Source organism: Numida meleagris, chromosome 4, assembly GCF_002078875.1.
Source record: "Numida meleagris isolate 19003 breed g44 Domestic line chromosome 4, NumMel1.0, whole genome shotgun sequence".
Classification (NCBI taxonomy): Eukaryota; Metazoa; Chordata; class Aves; order Galliformes; family Numididae; genus Numida; species Numida meleagris.
The window spans coordinates 96628516-96651637 of record NC_034412.1 but is presented as its reverse complement, the minus strand read 5'-3'; the positions used below and the strand labels follow the sequence as shown (position 1 = coordinate 96651637).

At 47.5% G+C, this 23122-nt stretch overlaps 1 protein-coding gene across 4 annotated transcripts in view; it reads right to left on the bottom strand.

Annotated features, from left to right (window-relative positions):
- Positions 1 to 23122, bottom strand: part of EXOC6B (exocyst complex component 6B) — a 248811-nt gene that overhangs the window by 145967 nt on the left and 79722 nt on the right. For 3 of the 4 annotated variants that reach the window (XM_021396669.1, XM_021396670.1, XM_021396672.1), the window contains one exon: positions 1555 to 1731. In XM_021396669.1, the coding sequence (XP_021252344.1) occupies positions 1555 to 1731 (177 nt within the window). The remainder of the gene's footprint in view (positions 1 to 1554; positions 1732 to 23122) is intronic. The other variant, XM_021396671.1, reaches the window with a different exon arrangement.

Below are 23122 nucleotides of genomic sequence, written 5' to 3'. Positions count from 1 at the left end.
AGATGCTCCAGAACTGGGGAGATGCTCCAGAACTGGGGAGATGCTCCAGAACTGGGGAGATGCTCCAGAACTGGGGAGATGCTCCAGAACTGGGGGGGTGTTCTCGCACTGTGCTGCACAAACCGTGGTATTCATCTCCCCTCCTTGGTATTTACACCTTTCAGTGGAGCGTGAGGGATCTGAGCCGCACCGCAGATCTTGGTCCCTGTTAGGAAGCGGTGACTTTGGATGGAGAGGGAAGAACCCAACAGAACCAGCGTGGGGAAAGGCAGCCGTGAGCATGGAACTGCGACACACGTGAGGGATGGGACCTCGACAGGCCTAGCAGTGGGCACAGAACCTCATGAGGTTCAACAAAGTCAAGCGCAAGGTCTGCACCTGGGTCACAGCAACACCCGCTATCACTACAAGCTGGGGGATGTAAGGATGGAGCACAGCCCTGCCGAAAAGGACCTGGCATTACTGGTAGGTGGGAAGCTGGGCAACAGCCAGCAGTGTGTTCTCAAAGCCCAGAGAGCCAACCGTATCCTGGGCTGCATCCAAAGCAGCATGAACTGCAGGTCAGGGAGGTGATCCTGCCCCTCTGCCCTGCGCTGTGAGACCTCACCTGGAGTCCTGCATCTAGACGGGGAGTCCTCACCACAGGAGAGACGTGGACCCATTAGAGCACATCCAAAGGAGGGTCACAAAGCGATCCTAGGGATGGAACAGCTCCATACAAGGACAGGCTGAGAGAGCTGGGGCTGTGCAGCTGGAGAAGAGAAGGCTCAGGGGAGAGCTGAGAGCGGCCTTCAGTATTTAAAGGGGATGTAAGAAGAAAGGGGACAGACTCTTTAGCAGAGTCTGTTGTGATAGGACAAGGGGAAATGGTTTCAAACTGGAACAGAGGAGATTTAGACTGGATATAAGGAAGGAGTTATTTACACTAAGGGTGGTGAGGCACTGGCATGGGTTGCCCAGAGAGGTGGTGGGTGCCCCATCCCTGCAGATAGCCAAGGTCAGGCAGGATGGGGCTCTGAGCACCTGGTGGAGCTGGGGGTGTCCCTGTTCATTGCAGGCAGTGGGACCAGATGGCCTTTAAAAGCTCCTTCCAACTCAATCCATTCTACGATCCTATGAGTCCATGAGAAATCACAGTGTTAAAGAAACGGCCAGCAACAGAAACACACCAGGAGCTACAAATGCATCTACAAAAACTCTGTCCTAACGAAACCCTTCTCAGCATAAAGCACGCATCTGCCACAAGACACATTGCACAGAAGAGGCAAAATATCTCACGTGCTGTGCAGCAATTTATCTGCTTTGAAAGGCCACAGAGCTGGAGGACTGAAGGCAGGAGCTGCTCTGCTCTCCTACCACACTAAGTGCCTCTGCTGAGCCCGCTAACAAGGACAGAAGTGCAACATGACCCCACTCAGAAAGGCTGCACTGTCTGCTCTGCATCTTTATGGCGTGCTGCACAGCAGCATGAAATGCAGAGCGAGGTGCAAGTGCCGAGACATAGCTAAACACCCCGAGCTGCCCAAAGCCCTGAGTTTGAAGGCATCCAGTTACCTCTTCATCCTCCTCCTCATCTTCAACATCCAGGATACCCGAATCCTGCTCAGACATGGGGCTAGTGTTCTTTACCTCCAAATCTGAGCCTGCACAGGCTTCTTTCTTGGACTTCTTCCCCCCGCTTATCCTGGGGTGCTGCGATACAATATTGTCCAGGTTTCTTTGCTGCTGTGCCTAGAAAAAAAGCAGATTCCAAGCTTTACGATAGCATCCTCGGATGTATTTTTCGGCCAAAAGATGCAATCCGTCATGAAATACGACAAATGAGACCAAATAAAACACGCGCTTAATGGAGCTTTTGAAATGTTATGTTTTTCCAAACCCAGATATTCCGAAGAAACAGAAGATTCGCTTCAAAACCATTCCAGGGATTATGCAACAATACAAACAATATTCTGACTCGTCACAAATCAAAACGCCAAACCCATCATACTGCCATATTGATCTATTTACAGCACAGACGCCGAAATATTAGCCCATAGGCCATGTGGTGACTGTCACAGGCTAAATTAAAGGACCTACTTAACCATTGGATTCGTTCCTCTTTTCAAGCCATGTCAGCACAAAACATTCCACATCTGGACCCCAGAGGTTCCTGAAAGCATTTTTGTGGTACCCCAGGAGATCTTAATTGCGGCGTTGCTGATTTACAGAACGATCTGTGCAAGGTATTCAACCAGGATGCTCGGCCTGGGAGAAGGCCACGGCTCACGGAGCAAAGCACGCTGCCTCGGTGCAGCTCCCTCAGCCCCGGGCTCCCTTTGCAGCAGAGAGCAGTGTGTGTGAGTTGCTGCAGAAGCTTTCTTGGCTTCTAAGAGGAAAAATCGTTCAGCCCCAATTGCCCAAGAGCTGAAAACAGGCTTTGAGTTGGAGCACAAGGAGGGGGAATGGCAGAGATGCTGCCCAGCATCAAGTCCTGTCCCAAACACGGGACAGCGGTTCTGCACATGTGGGCTGGTGCTCTGCTGGAGCTAGAAACGAAACACTCCGAAAAGCTGAAGTTCATAGGGATTTATACACACGATTTATAGAATCTGCCCCATATTTTTCTATACATTTTGATGTGTACAAAGAAAGGTGTATGGAAACCATCCAGATTGTCTCTCTGAAAAAGTTCTTTTAGACATCTCAAGTTTCTTGTTTAAAAAGGGATGAATTAATGTATTTTTTTCAGTTATTAACAGGAACAAGATTTTTTACTAACTCCCTCCCAATTCCCATCAATCCTGCAGCCGGGTCTTATGGCTCCCATACAACAAGAGACAAACAACGTGGGAAGGGGGGGGACCATGCCCTGCCCTACAGAGCAGCCTGGATTAGGAAGGGAGAAGGGACACCAGAAATTGCACTCCAGATCCTGCTGTCAGTGAGAGCCCCTTGGACAGAACACAGGGCTTTGGGATTCTGTGCTGCAGACACCCAAGGTCAGGCCGGACTCTATGTAGAGCACAAACCTTCAGAACGATTTCCTTGTGAACACTTACAAGCATTCACATCCCACAAAAAGAATTTCTGAGTGGGTTTTAATTTGACAGCCTCTCTCAGCTCAGCTCCCTTTCGAATCCCTCCCTGGGAAGGAAACACCCCCGAGACAGATCACTCGTGTAGCTGCTAGATCTGAAGAATATTAAAACCGAGCGCAGCGCCGATCTCTCCATCCCTGCAAAACCCAGCGGGCTCCACCGTGCTGCAAGGCAAAGCCCACCTTACATACATCTGCACACACAACCAGCTTCACCACAGCTGCCAAACGGGGCAATGACTGCAAAGCTGAACATAGAAGTGACACGGATCGTGGCTGCAGCAGGGTTGGAGCGATGGGACGGAGCGCCGTGCAACAGCCCAATCTTGACCTCTAGTGGTTGGAAAGCTGTAGGATCGCTGCAAATGCTGTTGGGAGAGCAGTAAGGGCTAAGCAAGGGGACTATCAAACGGGCTCGTTAGGAAGATCTCTTAAGGGAGGAGTCTCAACAGTAGGGATTTTTTGCAACAAAGCCGCAGGACGAGGTCTGTGTTAGCACTGCTCAAGACAGATTTTGCTAGCTACGTCAATACTTGAAGCAACTGGGGAAAAGTGGCCTTTTTTGCATTAGAAATCTCTAACTTCAGAGGCTCCGCTCTATAGAAAGACATTGCAACACCATATAAAGAGAATTAGGACTTCAAAAAGGGGAGTGAGCGCTTGGCCCTTCTGAAGCCCACACAACAAAGAGGCCCGAGCTCAGCTCTCCTCTCAGATACACCCACTTATGACATAAGTTACTCAACTGAACTGTACTGAAGTTATAATGCTGAATCCACCGTAAATTACACCAAAAGCAAGCCCAGCATACTCATTAAATTCGCTCAAATTTATGTAATTTTTTTTTTCCCCTTCTAAAAAGAGAAGAAAAAAGAATGGGCAAATGCAAAGTTTTACATCAAACATTGAGCTTTATACAGATCATTAGAAGGGTGTAGCCAGATCCCAGAATGAAAAGTGGTCATGGGAGAAGAACAATCTGGACTAGCAAGCAGAAAGACGCACCCCTTGGCCTCAATCTTCAATGCTCAAGCCATGAGCACGTAACGTTCCGCATTTCAGGCCGAGAACAGAATTAAGTCTCCTCAGAGGACCCTGTAAATGTCCTTGGGAGGCACAGCTCCTTGCTGCCCAATGGCTTCCCAAAGCCTTTCCAAACACGAGGTATTACTACATGAATACAGCACGGCTGGAACAGGATGATCCTTAAGGACCCTTCCAATCCAAGCCATCCCATGATTCCTTCAGCCGTGCTCACAGAAGAAGCACGTAGTTTCTACAGACTAGTAGAATTCACCTGAAGCAAAACCCTGACGACAAGAAAGGCTGTCCTAGAAAAAGCCACTGCTCTAACTCAAGGAGTTCAGCATCCCAAATGAAGGCCACGTTTTGCATTTTGCGTCGTTTTAATTTTGTTCACAAACTGAAGTCTACCGAGAGAAGAATTCTGACCAGAGTCCAAGTCCGCGGGCACAGTGTGGAACACAGAAGTGTGCGTCCCACCTCCCGAGGCAAAAAAGAACCCAGAGAGGCTCCCAGCGCCCTCAGAGCTTTCCAGCCCACCAAAAGCCATTTCAGATTGGGGAATTTGGAAAAACCCTACGCGAGAAGAGGTTTCCCAGCAATTTTCGGCCTGAAGACTGAACTGCCTTCAAGGAACACCAACGTAGCCCCAGTGGCCGTCCCTCCCCACAGGGCACCGGGTGCGTCCCCGCATCCCGCCCCGCAGCCGCAGGCCCCAGGCCTGCAACTCAGCTGTGATGCCGGAGCCGCGCAACGCACACGCCAGAAACAACAGTAATTGCTTTTCCATTAACGGTAGGGCATTCCCCCCGCCCCCACTCTTGGCAGGAAACAATATGGACTGAAGTGACCTATAAGTGAGAAATATCAAATTTTCTTTAACTTCGGCAGCCTTGGGTGAAGTCACCGAGGTTTCGGTTTCACCTTGAGAGAAAGAGAGAGCTGGGGAGAGGCCCAGAGGAAGCAACTAAAGAGAAATTTGGGCTTAACCACGAGGAGCTCGCGCTCCGACCTTCTCTCCCAGACTCGCTCCCTCCCGGGCCGGGGTGCAGCAGCACAACTATGCAATATATTTGACACTGCCCATAAAGGATGAAAAACGACCTGCGGAGCGGGAACATTTGGATTTTAATGTTCTGTTTCACATAAAGGCATCTGCAGGGAGCCCAATGAAGAGGCACACTTTAGGAACCACATCAAAGCAGGGGCGACACTCCAGCGTGCCCCCTGAAAACACAGCAACCTGTGGCTATGGGGGAGGAGAAGAGCCCTCCAGGGACAAAAATAAAATAAAAAACCCCTTACCTTTTGGTGTGGTTTACATGAAAGCAAGCGCGTTTTTGTATCCTTTGGTAAAATTGCCTCTATTATACAAGACTATCAATCTCCCGGCTCTCTGCTTAGCGTGACAATAAAAAGAAAAGTTTAGAAACCAAATGTGTGCTCATGGCTAGCGTTACATTTAGCAATAGCACACGAAGCGTTTGCTTCACGTAGCTGGGGCTGCCTCCAAGCACAGCCACCCTCGCTGGCCCGTGCACAGCAGTCAGCCAGCAGACACAGCCTGAACAGAAACCCTATTTCCAGGCTGATACAAAAGCAAACACGGCCTTCCCTCTCCAGCCCGTATATTCAGGTCAGTTGATGTTTGTTGTTGTATCCAGACCAGCACAGGAGCTGCTGCTGCTCAGGCTTCGTTGGCCAAATACAGCTGGAAGAATCAATCCTTTTTGCTGCCATCCCTTGAGAAACCGAGGACTGAAAGAACTGGGGGAAAAAAGCACTTCTACCCTTATTACGTGTGCTTCCCCCGAGCTGTCCACTTCTGTGCTGCCTGCATGCCCCTCCACCAAGAGCCCAACCTTACGTGACGTGGATTTGGTGGTTTGCCATTCAAGTCTGTCCCACAAGAGTCCTAAATGTGAGAAGCTGTGGGTGCCCCATCCCTGGAGGTGCTGAAAGCCAAGTGGGATGGGGCCCTGTGCAGCCTGAGCTGGTGGGGGGCAACCAGCCCATGGCTGGGGGCTGGAGCTCCATGATCTTTAAGGCCCCTTAAGCCAAGCCAAGCCATTTTGTGATTCTATGAAATACCGGTCCTCGCTATTTGCCTGTCCATCCCAAAGCTGCAGCACCGAGTTTTGCCACAGCGAGTTCTGCAGCAGTGCTCGCAAGCCACTGCAATTCAGGTGAGCCATCGAGACCCCAGTCCAGACGTGCTGCGGGAGAAATCAAATGCGTTGGCTTAAACCACTGGGAGCACAGCTGTCCAAGGCTGCTCAGAACCAAGGGAGCCCATCCCCGACCCCGCACCCATCCCACACGGCTGGGTTGGAGCAGCAAGGCAGCCATGGGCTCCCCCAGCTCTGCCTCCAGAAGCCACACACTAAAAGGGAAAGTTGTTACACCTCCTACATGGGCAACGAGCTCCTTTAAAACTCAATTAGCTTTTTATAGGGTTTTTATGACTTCGGCTTGTTTTCTGCCTGGGTTTGCCAATGTTGACAGTGAGCAACGTCTTACCTCCCGTCACCTCCACCCACCAACGAACTGACAATATTTACTTTTCAGAAGCATCTAATTAGCTCTTTCCTGATGAGACGGTAGATAAGGCACAGCACAAGAGGTTCTATTATTTAGACGGGGTTGCAGTACCGCTGTGGTTAGCTTCGGTGGTTTTGATTACTTACTGAACATTCGCTGCTGTGATTGTTTTATGGACCCCTCTAATGGGCTGAGACACAGAACTTTAAAATATTGTTTCACCATGTCCCTAGGAATGGGATACATACTCCTCCAACAACATTACAAAAAGCAGGCTGGCTACAGGGGAAGAGAAAAGAAAGTTAATAAAAAATGACAGTGCGGCTGGCTCCCCGCCAAAGATCCATTTGAAAGTTATAAAATCCCCCTCAGATCAGATAAAAGCACGTATTATTATTGCAAGGTGTAAACGCAACACGCTGACACAGCTTCTGTTTTCAGTTTTAACTAAAACCCCGTCGCTTGTCAAGATGATAAGAGCTTTTGCCTATCTGCCCTCTTGGTGTTAACTGGTTATCACAGCAAACAATTTGTCAGAGGTCTGTCTGACAAAGGTCGCCATCAGCACGGGAAATGAGCTCCAAAAAAGTGATGGATATATATGTATTTTTTCTTTTTTCCTTGACATTTGGTCATTAAAAAGAATAACTTTGGCAATGCGGAATTCAATGAGTTTGCTCCAACAAACAACCAGTGGAGATTCTGCTTCAACCTGCCACCGCTCCTCCTTCCCTACAAACAACTGTTGCATCTCAGCCCTTCCAGTGCTAAAAATTGAGCTCATAACAGCAACTTTCCCAAATATCACGTCTGCACAGGTATAAATTTTTGGCTACCAAAGTGCAACAGGGAACGAGCAATTCTCCCTCTACTTTGACCCAACCATTTATTGATAGGATGAGAGGGAACGGCCTCAAGTTGCACCGGGGAGGGTCAGCTTGGATACATTGGATGTTAGGAAACATTTCTTCTCCATAAGAGTGGTCAGGCACCAGCACAGGCTGCCCAGGGTTTGGGGGAGTCACTGTCCCTGGAGGTGCTCAAGAACCATGGAGATGTGGCACTGAGGGACATGGCCAGTGGGCATGGTGGGATGGGTTGGGGTTGGACTTGGTGGTCTTTGAGGTCTTTTCCAACCTTAATGGTTCTACGATCCCTGTCCCCATACTCCTGCTCCTTTTTCCCTATCCATAAGACAAGGTCAGTGTTATTTATACCCTCAGAGTTCCTCATAACGAGTAGCTTGGTTAATTCAGCATTTTATCTGAAAACTATTAAACCTTCTTTGGGGGAGCTCCTGCAGTGCAGAACAGGGAGTGATCAGAACGCGGTGCTCTCCTTCCTGGGAGCTGTAAAGACAAGTTTATCACATTAGCACTGATAAAAGGACTCCGTTGCCTGAGTCCTCTGGGTCAGCTGCACAATTCAAGTCAAAAAGTCATTTTTTTTTTAAGAAGTCCTTTATGGAGCAAGGTGTTGATTTACACTTGTGTGTGTTCTGGCGTCGAGAACAAGATATCTGCGCGCAAGGCATCAAAAGTAGCTCAGTTATGTGATTAAAAAGTGCATTTATCACATTTACACAGAGCGGAGAAGCTGAAAATTAGATAAGGGGCCTAAAAGCAAGAGAAGGAAGGCTGTCGTACAGGCATTCCACACACATCAAGGACTTCTGCCCCACACCTGAGCCTTCCTACAAAGCCCTTTGCTATCTGTAATGCTGTATGCCACACTTTGTTGGGTTGTTTTTTTTTTTTTAGTGCTGTTTTCTCATACAAAAATCACAGAATAGCCCAGGTTGGAAGGGACCCAACAAGGACCATCGAGCCCAACCCCTGGCCCCACAGAGGACCACCCCAAAGCCAAACCCTATGGCTGAGAGTGGCGTCCCAATGCTCCCTGAGCTCCAGCAACTCAGGACCATGCTCATTGCCCTGGGGAGCTGCTCCATGCCCACCTCCTTATAGGGCAGTGCCTTTCCCTGCCCATTCCCCAGTGACTACAGCCTATTTGAAGCTGATGTGCTAAGAATCACTCTGCCTAATACCTGCACCTTGCGTGCTGGGAATCACAAAGGAGGAAGGGTTGCTCACTCAGTCAGGATAGGGAATCGGGACTGCAGCTCATCAGCTCTGGGGCCCTGAGCTGCACTTATTTATCTTGACCCTCAGAAAGTTATACAGCTAAAGGAGTGTTCGTCCTCCCCTTCTGGCCCCAGATTAAACTCCTTTATCCCATTCTCTGTGGGAGTTCCCAGACTGCTGTTTCACACACCCTCTCTCTGGGCCTTGTCAAACTCTGCGCAGATAAGTTTCCTTTCAAGATTCTGCTTTTGTTTCCAGTTATCGGCCTGGTTTTGGTTCTCTCAAGATTCTGAGAAACCGGCAACGTTCAAAGCACCTCTCCTAGATGGTCTCGATAGGCCTGGAACACAGCGAGACCCAAGGAAAGGAAGGGATAAAGCCCTGAGCCACGGACAGAACATCTTTTGGCTTTTCTTAAATTAGACCTGGTGAGATACTCAGAGCTGATACCCCTTGGATCTAACTCATGGTCCAGATCCATCATCAGAAGCCATCCTCAACCGTACCTACAATGTGGGACAACAGGTCTGTAGCTGAACCCCAGCTGCAGCCATCCACCAGCACAGATCTTCTCCCTCAACCTTCCCCTGTAAGACAGAAAGCAGCAAAGCACCGCAGAGCACAGCCTGACAGAACACATCACTGCGAAGTGCAGATGGCCTGGGAAGAACCTGTTGCACTACTATTCTGCTTTGGTTTGTTGGGTTTTTTTCCATGGTAGAGAAGTATTTTTCCAGTAGGACCTCACTCAAGCTGCCATCAGCTTCAGGAGACGTTATAAGGTTAACTTCAGATCTACAGACTGATGTACTGAAAAGCCAGGAGGCGACACAGGTAAGAATCACAGGAGTTAAAGAATGAACCCAAAAACGTAGAGATACACCCTATGACCGAGCTCATATCTCTTGGGGGACGGACAGCAGCAGTTCCTCCTCTTCAGGAAGGTTAAACACACAGAATCCTTCCTGGAACACAGAACACCTCATTCTGTTTAGGATTAACCCTTGTTTTTGATGAGAAACCCACAAAACAAGACACCAAAAGGGCTGAGCCATGAAGACGAGCTAAATGACTTTTTCAAGAATCATCCTCGCCACGACCCACGAGCTTTAGGGTAGCAGCAGAAAAAAAGAACGTTATTGTGTTATTTCTGGTTTTAATTAATTGGAGAATTAATTAGCTGCTGCCTCTGCAAGCACGCTGACTGTAAGGCATATTTAAACCCATAGGAGAAGTTTCACTGAAGACCACTTAACTGAAGAGCTTGCCTTTCATTTGGCTGTCTTCATTTCACACCAATACACACCATAAAACCACTTTCTAGTCCACATATTAGACAATTCTCCTCTACGTTGCCAGGATTTTTGTCCCAACATCGATACGTGATATTTCCAATACAATTTTTAGCTGCTAAACTAAATAGATGGATACAAATCAGAGCCTGCTCTCACCTCGCTTCTTTAAGTTGACACAGCATCCCTTTTTAAAGCACCAGCAGTTATGGAAAAATTAAGGCTATGTATTAAAAATAGGTATTTCACATCCAATGTCCTAACTTTCAAATCTCACTGAGAACTCCTGCAAGTCCCAAACCTGCTATTTCCCGGACATCATCTGCCCCCCAAAGGCCAATGGGGAAAATGCAGAGAATTTCTCAAAGCCAATGCTTCCCTTTCAGTTATAATCCTATAGAACTTCTTCAGAGAATCATACAACTACCACAGAACCACCAAGGTTGGTAAAGACCTCCAAGATCATCCAGTCCAACCGTCCACCTATCACCAATATTCCCCCATCAAACCGTGTCCCTTAGTACCACATCTAAACATTTCTTGAACACCTCCAGGGATGACAAGAGCCATCAATGAAGACATGAGAAGAGTGTTAAATCTCCTTTTATTTCTTTCTTTCTAATTTTCAGGCAGATCACCTTCCCTCTCCCAACAGGATCCCAGGACAACACGACCAATGCCAGAGCTAGAGTGCTGGCCTCACCAAACGCTAAGAAAACACTGCTACTGCCCTCATAGAGCCAGGATCTTACCCCTATAGGCAGTGACAGATGAGCACAGGGCATAAATCAGATACAACCACATTCTGGGAAGAATCTCACCTATTTTTCAGCTCTGTTTTGCAAGTTGCTGGCCAGGACAATGGCACCAACCTTGCAGTAAGGGCCCACCAGTTTGCTAAGAAAATACGTAATGTTTGGTATAACCATTAAAAAAAAAAAATCCTACAAAGCAGTCTTTGACCTCATTAAGGCTGCTGTTCCCATCTCCAACAAGCAGTCAGCCCCAGGCAGAAGACAGGAGCTGGCTTTCTGCTGCCTAATGCACACAGCATGCAGTTCATCGAATCAGCAAGGTTGGAAAAGACCTACAAGATCATCCAGTCCAACCATCCACCTACCACCAATATTTCCCCACTGAGTTCCCAAGTTCGGTTGGTGGAAGCCTGTTTCTCTCAATCAGAACGCGTCCATCCCTGACATCCCTGCTAAAAAGCAAGAAGTGGAAAAGCTCAGTGCTGTTATTCATCAGATCTGAACTCTCATCTTTCGTTCCTGTTATTATTTCATAAACTCTGCATATAAATTCAGAAAGCATAGATTGCATAAAGCTTTAAACAAATTAAATGCATACTTGAGATAATAACGTTTTAATGTTACATGCTGTGCCTTCACATTGCATTTGCTCACTACCAGCGCTGCACACAACAAAAGAGGAGACATGGTTAAGCCCCTGGCTGCCTAAAAGTGAAGACTGATACAGAAATGTATTGTAACAACATACATCCCCAGCCCAGAAGCCTGCAATCACCAGAACACAGCTGTAACACAGATTTGTGGGGATCTAGGCACCTCGAAAGCTGTGTGCTACCTCCTCTGAAATCCCTGAGCAGGGACCCTCGATGAGAACTGGGGCATTCACATCCTCCACCAACACGAGCAGCATGGCAAGGGTTACGTGCTCTCCCAACAGGTTGCTTTCATTACGGTACCTCCACAAGGATTAGGGTAACCCACGACTCCGGATTGAAGTGGTTGGCCACAGTACCTGCCAAAGGAGATGTGATGTATGACACGAGCCCATCTTGCCTGCAGACACCACTGGAAATGCATTTTCTGTTGGATTTCAGCTGAATTCATTGAAGTCATCACTGGGATTTGTGAGTCAGCGGTACGCGTTGGTGACAAATTTCCTTCCGAGCAACATGTGGCAGACAAGAGGAGCCCGAGCTGAAGGCATTTCTCAAAGCCCTCACCCTGCTTCTCCCCCCTCCAACGTGCTTTCTTAAGAATATTCCAGAAGGGGAAGAAAACACCCAGTTTCCAGAGCACTGCTTCTTATCCTCATAAAGCACTTTATGATGGTTTAGATTTAAAGAATGAAATGTCAAACAGCTTCACCATTGCCACTCTTCCAAGCATGGAATTAATAGCAAAAAAAAAAAAAATGACAGCGAGAAGAAAGAGAGGGAGGGAAACACACATTTGAATTATCTGGAATGAGAACTACCCATCTCTGCACAAAGAAGCTTTAATCCCTCAGACACCAGGAGACTCCCATTTTCCACAAAGCTCCTCAGCACTTTAATCCCACTTGGAGCTAATCCACTTAATTCAATTACGCTTGCCTAACGACCTGCTTTTCAAGAAATCATTAAGGCCAAGGATATCTACGGTAGAGTAGGGTTGGGGATGAGGTTCCATCCAAAGGCCCCACCAGGTCTCCCAGCAGGAACCCGATGTCACTGCTTCACGGAGGTGGCAAAGAAATCCCCGCTCAACAGAAGCAAATGACAAAACCCCCATTGAGTGGGCTGAAACGTGCAGGATTCAACGCTCAGGAGTTCTTTCCAGCCCCATTTCTGACCACCGGGTACCACATCCTTCCCGCACGGCCAGCCACTGCTCGCCTACGCCTAAAACTTGCAGGCTTCAAAATTACAATCGCTTTTCTTTTTTAAAGACCAAAACAAACAGCAGCCTGTACCCAAAAAAAAAAAAGGGGCAATTAGAAAGTCAGCATTCCTCCAGCTTCTCGTTAGTAAAAGTTTTATAACCCTCCAACATGTGGCACTCCGGCACAAGACCTGGCAGAAGGAGAAGTGCCCCTGTCTGCCTTTCATAAATACAGCAACGTTTCAGCGTTGGCAAAGATAGCCTGGTTCCTATTACTAGCATTTTTCCATTTAAAATTTACTAGTTAATTTTATAGAAACAAATAAAGCGACCTGCATATTATAAATCTATTAAGGATAAAAAAAAAACGTAACTCTTGAAAAAAAAAAAAAAACACAAGAAAAATCTCACACCTTCCCTCCAGCCCCTTCCAATTTTGATTTATATAGCTTAAAAAAGGAAAAAAGTGCCTCTCCGCTGAGCTGGGAGGTCCTCCTGGTCCCCTCCTAGAGAGTGGCACACGTGTGGCCCTGCTGGTCAGACCCTATTGACTCAGCACCCCTGTAGGTAACTAACTCCACCTGCTGTTGACCAATAAGGGAAAATAAGGGAGTGCCTCCTTCTCCAGCCCTGATATGAGCTCAGTATGGAAGGTACAGGACATAATTCAGCAGGGTTCCACCAACCCATGCCTCCAGCTGGAGCTAGTAGGGCTGCTCCTGTCTTTGCAAGGGGTGCAGATAGACAGCAAGACACAGCTTGCATCCCTTAGATCAAGGGAAAGGTCACTGGAAGTCAACACAACCAATCGTTTGGTTGTGTTGTGGCACTGGGTAATCCTAAAAGCCCCTACGAGGTTGTTGACCTGACTGATGGGGATGGCTTGTGCTGGGGCAAAGCAGATCCAGCAGCGCTGCGGCTCAGCTGATGGGTGATGTTCTCCTCCAGGGACCTGGGAGCACAGGAGCTGCTGGGAACCCACCCTGCTCTGTACACGGGGCTGAATTCCTCTGTCTTACCCTTGTGCTCCTAAAGCTCTACGTGTTGGAGGGAAGCGTGCCCCATGGAGCTGCCATTTCCCAGACGTGGCTTTCCAGGATGGGTGTATGAAGGCCATGACACAGCTCAGTCCCTGCAGCCCCACACCGTGCCACCCGTCTGCCCTCGTCCTCGAGTGCTTTCCTGTGCTGATCCAGGATTTTATGCGGATTTTACACGCATTCTGCAAAAACAAGATCAGCATATGCATTGATGTGCTAACAGTGCAGCTTCAAAGACATCTTCCAAAAGGAAGAAGCAACCGCAAAGTTATTGGTTGGAGCTTTGTGCAGAGGAAAGCGAAGCACTGGAGCTCAACTGAATCTCTAAGTCATGCCCAGTCATTTAAATTTAATTTCTTACTGGGAGAAGAGAGGAGAACACTTATCCTAGCTCCTGGGTATTGTTACAGACATATTTGCTCCCTTCAAACAGAGCAGCTGTCAAATTCATCTCGGAACCACAGAGCTGGAATTTTTTTTATGCAAGCAGAGGACAGCTGAGAAAGAAAAACAACAGGAGGGAAAATGCAGGCAACCCCCTAAGAACCAGCTACCCCACTTCTCTTATCCCCTTCTCATCATGAGCAGCAGTAATGGAGGCAACCGTGCTGCCCAGAGCTCCCCGGGGGTGAATGCAAGGAAAAATCACATCCCAAAAAACCTTTTGCCATTAATATCTATATACCCTTATACCCTTCAATGATCCACAGTGGAGAAAACAACTCCACGGCCAACCACTGCACGACTAGGTGGCAAGACCAAACATTTTGGAGGGCCAAAACCATCTCTCTTGATATTGACACTCTCGATATTTGGTAAGAACAGAGTGGAACAAGGCCGCAGTTGTATTTCAGAGTCTCCCATTCTAGCTCCTGCTGCACTGTTAACAAACCCCTCAGCTCTGCAGGAACACCAGTGACTATTATATTGACTCGATGGTTCCAGCAATCGTCTACTAGAAGTGTCCTTAAGTTGACTATTTAGTAGACATGACACAAACCCAAAGAACCCAAAACCATCCTCTTTTCAACCTAGTACAAACTGGCAGAGACCACGTTAAAAGCAAAGAGGACTGCTGCAAATAATCAGAAAACCTTCAAGGATCTGGAGCCTCCTCGTCCTACAAATAAATTCCAAGCTCCTTTTCTTCCTTTTCCAAGCAAAGTGGAAAAGAGAGATCCTCCCATCTCCCAAACGCTTAATGCTGTTGTTCTTAAAATGCTTTGGAGACACTTCAATAGAAATAGAAATATTAAATAAAATTTCTTCCTAAGCCTGGCAGGTCATGTCAAGGCCAGAGCCACCACTGGATCGCAGTCTCAGGCCACAGAATGTCTCGTTCCAACGATGGGCATCTGGGCCTTCAGAAGCACATCACGAACCTCTGCAGTCTGCACACACCTCCTCCCTCCACTCTTAACCTAATTTATGAGCTATGCTACAGACTCTCTGCGCTTGCAGAACTGCAGTGAGATCCGGTTGTCGCTGCACGATGCAACCATCAAGCCAAAGAAGAGGTTTAACAAGAGCAAGTGTAGAGACTCGCACCTGGGGAGGAATAACTGCAGGCATCAGTACAGGTTGGGGGATGAGCTGCTGGAGAGGAGCTCTGTGGAGAAAGACCTGGGGGTCCTGGTGGACAACAGGTTGGCCACGAGCCAGCAGTGTGCCCTGGTGGCCAAGAAGGCTAATGGGATCCTGGGGTGCATTACAAACAGCGTGGCCAGCAGGTCAAGGGAGGTGATCCTCCCCCTCTACTCTGCCCTGGTGAGGCCACATCTAGAATACTGTGTCCAGTTCTGGGATCCCCAGTTCAAAAATGGCAGGGATCTCCTTGAAGGAGTCCAGCAGAGGGCCACAAAGATGATGAAGGGCCTGGAGCATCTCCTGTATGAGGAAAGGCTGAGTGACCTGGGTCTCTTCAGCATGGGGAAAAGAAGACTGAGAGGGGAACTGATAAACATTTATAAATATCTAAAGGGAGGTGTGAGGCAAACAGATGAGGCCAGGCTCTTCTCAGTGGGGTGTAGAGACAGGACAAGGAGCAATGCCTTAAAACGTGACCATAGGAAGTTCCATACAAACATGCAGAAGAACTTCTATATCATCAGGGTGACGGAGCACTGGAACAGGTTGCCCAGAGAGGTGGTGGAGTCTCCATCTATGGAGATATTCAAGACCCAACTGGATGCCGACCTGTGCGACCTACTGTAGGGAACTGCTTTAGAGGGGGGTTGGACTCAACGATCACTTGAGGTCCATTCTCACCTCTGCAATTTTGTGATTCTGTGAAGAGCTGACAGCACGGCTTGCTTTTCAAAGCAGGCTGACACGTCTGACACCAGCGAAGCAGCACAGCCCGAGCAGAGTTGCTCAGCGAGACGCTGGAAAGCAAAAATATGCTCCTCATTTCTTGCTTGGTAGAAGCACACTCCAAAGATTTGCCTTGACTTTGCGGAACTACTGCAATTAGTTATAAATGATTAAGTGAAAGACTCAGGCTCAGTCCAAGTCCCAGAGGAGGCAGACACTGACTTCACTCGCCGCTCCACTAATTGAGGTCCTGCTCAGCCCAGAGCCAACTTTGCGTGCAGCTAGTAAAACGTCTGATTCCTTTCCTTTTTCCAGCCATGCTTTAAAAAACACGCTATAAAAGTTCGCATCATGCTGCAGGAATACGCCTCGAAAGCCTGGCTGATGCTTTCGTCCTTAGGCTGAAACACGTACCTTGGGCAGCCCTTCACGTACACTTATTTAAGATGAAAGTGCATTATGCACGAAATAGAAACTTTCCACGTCCACCTTGTAAAGCAGGCTGGGGTTCTCATCTTGCTTCTAGGGAGGAAAGAAAAGTAGCAGTAGGGAGATGGTTCATTTAATCTTCAGGAGGGTGAGGAAAGGCGAAGGAAATAATTTTTGCCATTCTGTAGGAGGCTTCAAATGCTTCCTCATGTTCCAGGCTCGAAAACCAAGCATTCATTTACAAGATCCAGGCTTGAAATGGGCAGGTTCAATCTCCTCTAGTTCAGATTCAAACCATTCCTACTTGTGAGCATTCCTTACCAGCAAAGTGAGGAATTCACCATTCAGGGTAAAACATTATAATCACAGAATCATTAAGGTTGGAAAAGACCTCCAAGATCATCTAGTCCAACCATAACCCAACCCCACCATTGCCAACTAAACCATGTCCCTAACAGCCACATCTCCCTGTTTCTTGAACACCTCCAGGGACAGTGACTCCACCATTTCCACAATGAAATATGGAAGAAAAAAAAAAAATCATCTTTGGCTTCCAAGAAGTCAATACTTCTCCAGGCACTTACCTACATCAAAAAAGACTGGAAAATGCAAACATTTCTTCAGCTGATGGTGATGAAGAGGAGGAAGAAAAGAACTAACCCTGCCTGCTCGTCTTCAGGATAATGCATCTTTTCTAGGGCCAAAAATGACATTCAATGGCACAGGATTTTCCTTTACACCCTGTTATTACAATTACAAGTGAGATAACACAAGCTTCAAGCTATGCTGTTGAGGTTTTACCCTTCCTTAGAACAGCATTGTTTGGTTGCAGGAACCCATTGTCTAGACTCCAGAGATGTGAGAAAGAGAAGAGATTCCTCAGAACTATAACAAAGAAACATTTATCTAAAACATTTCAAAGGAAGTCCTACCCAACGACTATTGCTGGAGTTGAAAGCAGTCTCCCAAACTTGCTTCAGGAAAGGGCTTCCCACGCCAGGATCCCACGTAGCAGAGCCACGTGCTGCAGACAGGGATTCACAGCCTCCCTTGCAGAGGATGCCCTCAATGTGGACGTGGCCAAGAAGTCCATGCAATTAACTCAAAAACTAACACAGGGACACCCACAGCTCCATCCGGTGCTCAGAGCCCTGTCCAGCCTGACCTTGGGTGTCTCCATGTGGCATCCAGCACCTCTCTGGGCAATCTGTGCCAGTGCCTCACCACCCTTAGCATCAAAACCTTTGTCCTCATATCCAGGCTGAATCTCCCCTCTTCAAATCTGAAACCATTTCTCCTTGCTCTATCACAACAGACCCTGCTAAAAAGCCTGTCCCCTTCTGTCTTACACCTAGTTCCTGACAGGTAGACCTGGTGACCCAGAACAGGTCCATGGCCATGGGAAGGTTGCCCCTAAACCCCTGCAAACAGAGCGCTGCGAGATGCAGTACCGCAACGTGCGAGATGGAGCTGGCCACGCTCCTAATTGGGGAAGTTCTATTCCAGCTTGCTAAATTTGAAACAGAAGGAAAGCGAGAGTCCTTGTGCTTATGAGGTGCTACTGTGGGAAGTTATCAATAAACCCTCCTCAAGAGGAGACGCTGCAACCCCATTTAGAGCACATCGAGCTGACCGGGGCCGCTGCCAGGGTCGAGGAAGAAAGCTGTGCCGTTGTGAGAGAGATGCGGCAAACTAATGGAAATTGTAAGAGGTCTATGTGAACCCACACATCACACATCAACAGACTGCAACGAGGAGAGAGGAAAAAAAAAAAAGGAGAAAAAAAAAAAAAGCCAGGAGCAGTAGCTGTAGTTCAGGAAGACAAGCAGACCACCAGAACAAGCTCTGCATTCTCCGAGGAGAGGAAGGAGAAGCGTCTCCAGCAGGAAGGACCGAGGCGCTGAGCTGAGGAAATGAGGCAATGTCTGAGCACGAGGAGGGAACGTTGTACTGAAAGCTGAAAAGAACCTGGGAAAGCCCTGAGTAGAGCTGTGTAATGGAGCAGCTTATGGAAGGAAGGACCACGGGGACCCATCCGTGTCCCCTAATGCTCCAGCAGGCTCATTCAGAGGGAAGAGCCGAGCATCATCCAGTTACCCGAGGTGGGAATCCCGGCACGAAGATGGCCAATGTAATACACCAGTAGCTACTGGAATACCCTCTTCTGGAGAAATGGTGTTGAGACTATTTGAAAAAGTACCAATTTACGAGGGAAAGAGGGCCAACATGGACTGAGCCTCTTTACAAGGAAATTTCCATACTGATATTTGCCTAGCTGTGGGTAAGCAGGGAAACAAGTTCCATAGGGAATCTGGACTCTACAGGGCAGCATCCTCTACTGAACCCAAGCTGTGACTGACTTCAGTAAACAAGTTCCATGGATCTGGATTAGGAACAGATCCTGAAGCAGGAGGAATGCCGTGGGGGCCATTATATCTGGTCCATGACCAAAGCCATTCCCATGCCCCAAGCCAACCTTTCATGGGATGACCGATGAAGCAATTCTCAATTTGCTGCCATAAACAAAGCCTATTTTCCCACAGTCCTGGAGCCACCATATCTGGGACCAATCTGCTTCTCTATAGCAATATAAAGAACTCTTTTCATTCCTCCTTCCTCCAGGAAAGATGGCAACAGCCATTCACAATGTCCAACCCTACTGACTACAGAGTCCTAGGACCCACATCTTTCAAGATCAACTCCAGTGCTCTAGCACAAAGTCACAAAAACAAGTGGCTGTAGATGCTAACCCTGGACCCAGACAAGCTGTGACTCAAGTACCAGCTCCGCAGGTCTTCTGGAAAAAGTTACCAAAGATAAAGCAATCTTTGCATCTTCTGATTTAGAAGAGACTTCTGGGCTATGTCTGCCTTAGAAGGGAATGTAAATTTGCATTTATCCCCGAAGGCTCTCAGTACCAAAGGGTTCCTATTGGGTTTTAACAATGCTACTGCCCTTCCTCATGAAACAATGACAAGCTCTAGTTCTCTTGATGGATGCTCCTCCTCTACAGAAGTCAACAACAAAAATGTGAAATGGGTATAGAGCATAAGGATGGTCTTAGAAAATTGTTTAGTCTCCTCAGCAAGACATGATTAAGAACTCTGCAGTGAGAAATGAAGATGTGGTGAAAGAGATCCCAATCTCATCAGAGAAGCTAATTCAGGTTCCTCCCAAGGCCTTTAGGCATAATAGATCTCTGTTCTTCTGTAGGGCTTTCGGCAGAGATTTAATTCCTAATTTTGTCAGGCCTGCCCAGTGTAAAGGCTTCAGAGGAAAAACAATAAAGGGAACATAGGCTGAAAAGGGAAAGAAGTTAAGGCAGAGCCTGAGAAGTCACCAAACTTGCTCACAAACTGCAGAACACCATTCATCTTCTGAACGAGCCACCAAGAAAGGCATTTCAGTGGCTCTGACACAGCAGCCAGCCTGTGGGAGGTCTGCTGGAAATCTGCAGTGCCCACGACTTACAGGGCCAGGAGGAAGATAACACTGCTCAGCAGGAGCTGCAAATAAAAGCAATTGTCCTCCCAACACAGAGCACAAATGCAAATCCCCTTTCATGCATCTATTGCCAGAGGCAGCTTAGCCTGGCTAAAGCAATGGGTGCCAGTGATACTTCAATAATTCAGATCCTGTACTTAACCCAAGGGTAAGAAGACTCCGGGAAGACCACAGAAATTCCTACAGACTTCCCGGACACCAGCAAGGCCGGGTGGTAGGAGGTATGGGAAGTTAAGCGCAGAGTATTTGGGAAGATCCCAAAAAAGAGAGCTTGGTCCTTACCAGAAAGCTAAAACTGATTACAATGGACCTTCACCCATTCACAGGCTTATAGCTATAGTTAATAATTATAGGCATTTACTCTTGAGCAGAGACCTAAATGCAACATGTTGCATCCAGCTGAGGGCTCAGAGCAAGGATCCTGCTTTGCCATCCACGTCCCTCAAGAAATGTGAAAACATGCTGACATCAAGTAGAAATTTCACATCCTTATCTGCACGTACTCCATCTGCTGAGCACCACAGCTGAGTTCCCAGGAGCCCTGGGAGAGCAACAGAAAGGGACTGGGAGAAGAATCATGTCAGACATAGGGGGAACAGTGAGCTATTGCTGATGTCTCCCCCAAGTTCAGCCTTTCTGAGCACTAAACACAGCCTGGTTATTCAGGAGGGCCTGTTCCTAGGAGTAAGACAAATATAGATATGTTAAGGCATATTTATGTCATTGTCATCTAGAAGAAACCAATGCCATAGCAATGCAGTAGGTTGGAGAAGCATCATGCAAAAAGTTTCTTAACCCAAAGTAAGGAGACCTTCTTAGCTTGACCAAAACACCTTCTTTTCCCAAATGCAAACACTCTGTTAAAGGCACTATGGCCTCAACTGAGAGCAGCATTTGTCTCCAAAGGAGCAAGGAACAGTCAACCTCAGAGCTCACCACAAAGGTTTTAGGGATACTCGCTCTCATTAAGCAAAGCAGCAAAAAAACTTTTGTGCTTTGCAAAAAAAAAAAAAAGAAATGCAAAGAGTTCCAAGCAGCTCCAAGAGACCCCAAATGTTGGCCGTGCTGTACCAGTAAACCTGGCGGTCCAACACTCAGCCCCACAGTCAGCGCAGGGCAGCAGACTGGGACTGCTAACACCATCACAAGGTGAACCTCACTGCATGCCCCAGGACATTCCAACCAGAAGTCACTATTCCACATACAATCATTCAGGTTGGAAAAGACCTCCCAGATCTCCAAGCCCAACCCCAACCCATCCCACCATGCCCACTGACCACGTCCCTCAGTGCCACATCCCCGTGGTTCTGGAACACCTCCAGGGATGGTGACTTCACTACTCCCTATGCAACCTGTTTCAGTCCATGACCACTCTTTCCGATAACAAATGCTTCCCAATATCCAACCTGACCCGCCTGGTACAATGTGAGGCCATTCTTTCTTGTACTATCAAAACCTGCAGGTTGAGGGTGCCAGCTTGGAAAGGAGGACTTCCCTCAAGCTGGATTAATCTGAGATGCTTTTCAGCTCCAGTTTGCAGTAGATTGCAACAAAAAATACTAACCCAAAATACCTTGCAAAGAGATCCTTACTTGCTCCACATAAAGCAGATACAGTAACTTTTGAAACAAAACTAGAGTGTGTTGTTGGACTTTTGTTGGTTGGTTATGGGGTTTTTTTTCTTTTTTCATTGGTTTTGTTTGGTTTAATTCTGTCTTTCTTGGCTTTTCGTTTTGTTTTCCTCTTAAGACAGCAAACAAATCTTGCACCAGGTTGCAAGGCACTGAAGAAGGACCAACAATGGCAATACCATGGCTGTTGCACTGTGGAAACTGTGCCTTGATGTCCAGCTTGCACTGTGGAAACTGTGCCTTGATGTCCAGCAACCAGGCATCTCGGTGCCTCGCAGCTATCTGCAGAGTTTTTGGCGTCTCTGCAATGTACACAGCTCTCTCAATTTATACAACACAAATGTATAAACACAATGGAGGGGGCTTTGAGGAATGCTGGCGATAAAAAGAAGCCCCCGTGATAAGGCAGGATTCATCAGTCACCCCTCCAGCAGCATTCTAACATGGAAATCTCCAGCAGGTTTTAATTATGTTGTAATCAAGAGCTATATGCTCGTGCCTTTCTTCTCATTTACCAGATCGCTTCTTTAAATTGCAAGCCGAGCTGTGATTTTAAGAAAAAATCCGTTTTTAAAAAATAATTAAAAATAGAAACAGCGCTGCAGTAAAGATTTGGAAAATTTTCGGAGCCAATTGTTTACTGAGACTCCAACTGATTTTAATGAAAAATATGGTTACCATTTGAAAAAAAATAACAGTACTTTTATGTTTTGCATAAGGAAAGTCCCTACAATGCAACCTCCAGGGCACTTCTCAAAAAGAAAAATCTCAAATGGTCGCAGGGCTCTCTGGCCAAAAGCCCTCCTCAAAACCCAAAAGATGTGGGTTGCAAACTATTTCAAGTATCCACAACAAGTGAAACTGGATGTAGAAAAATATGTTCTCAACATTTACTTCTGTTTATGATGAAACTGGAAACAGATGACCCCTCACAACGCATTGTGTGAACGGGTAATTAACCAGCTGCAGCTGGAACCCGACTGCTGATCATTTACATTTGCGGTGCTGATCGTTTCAATCCAACTCAAGAAGGTCAATGGAGGGGTAACGTGGGACATCCTCTCGGCACGTCCCATGCTACAGGCCTGATCCATAGAATCACACAATTAGCTAGGTTGGAAAAGACCTATGAGATCATCCAGTCCAACCATCCACCTACCACCAATAACCCCACTAAACCATGTCTCTCAACACAACATCTAAATGTTTCTTGAACACCTCCAGGGACGGTGACTCAACCACCTCCCTGGGCAGCCCATTCCAGCTCCTGACCACTCTTTCAGAAAAGTAGAATTTCCTAATGTCCAGCCTGAATCTCCCCTGGTGCAACTTGAGGCCATTCCCCCTCGTCCTGTCACTAGTTACAAGAGAGAAGAGGCCAACCCCAGCTCACTACAACCTCCCTTCAGGAGTTATAGAGAGCAATGAGGTCTCCCCTGAGCCTCCTCTTCTCCAGACTGAACAATCCCAGCTCCCTCAGCCGCTCCTCATAAGCCCTGTGCTCCAGACCCCTCACCAGCTTCGTCGCCCTCCTCTGAACACGCTCCAGGGCCTCAATGTCTTTCTTGCAG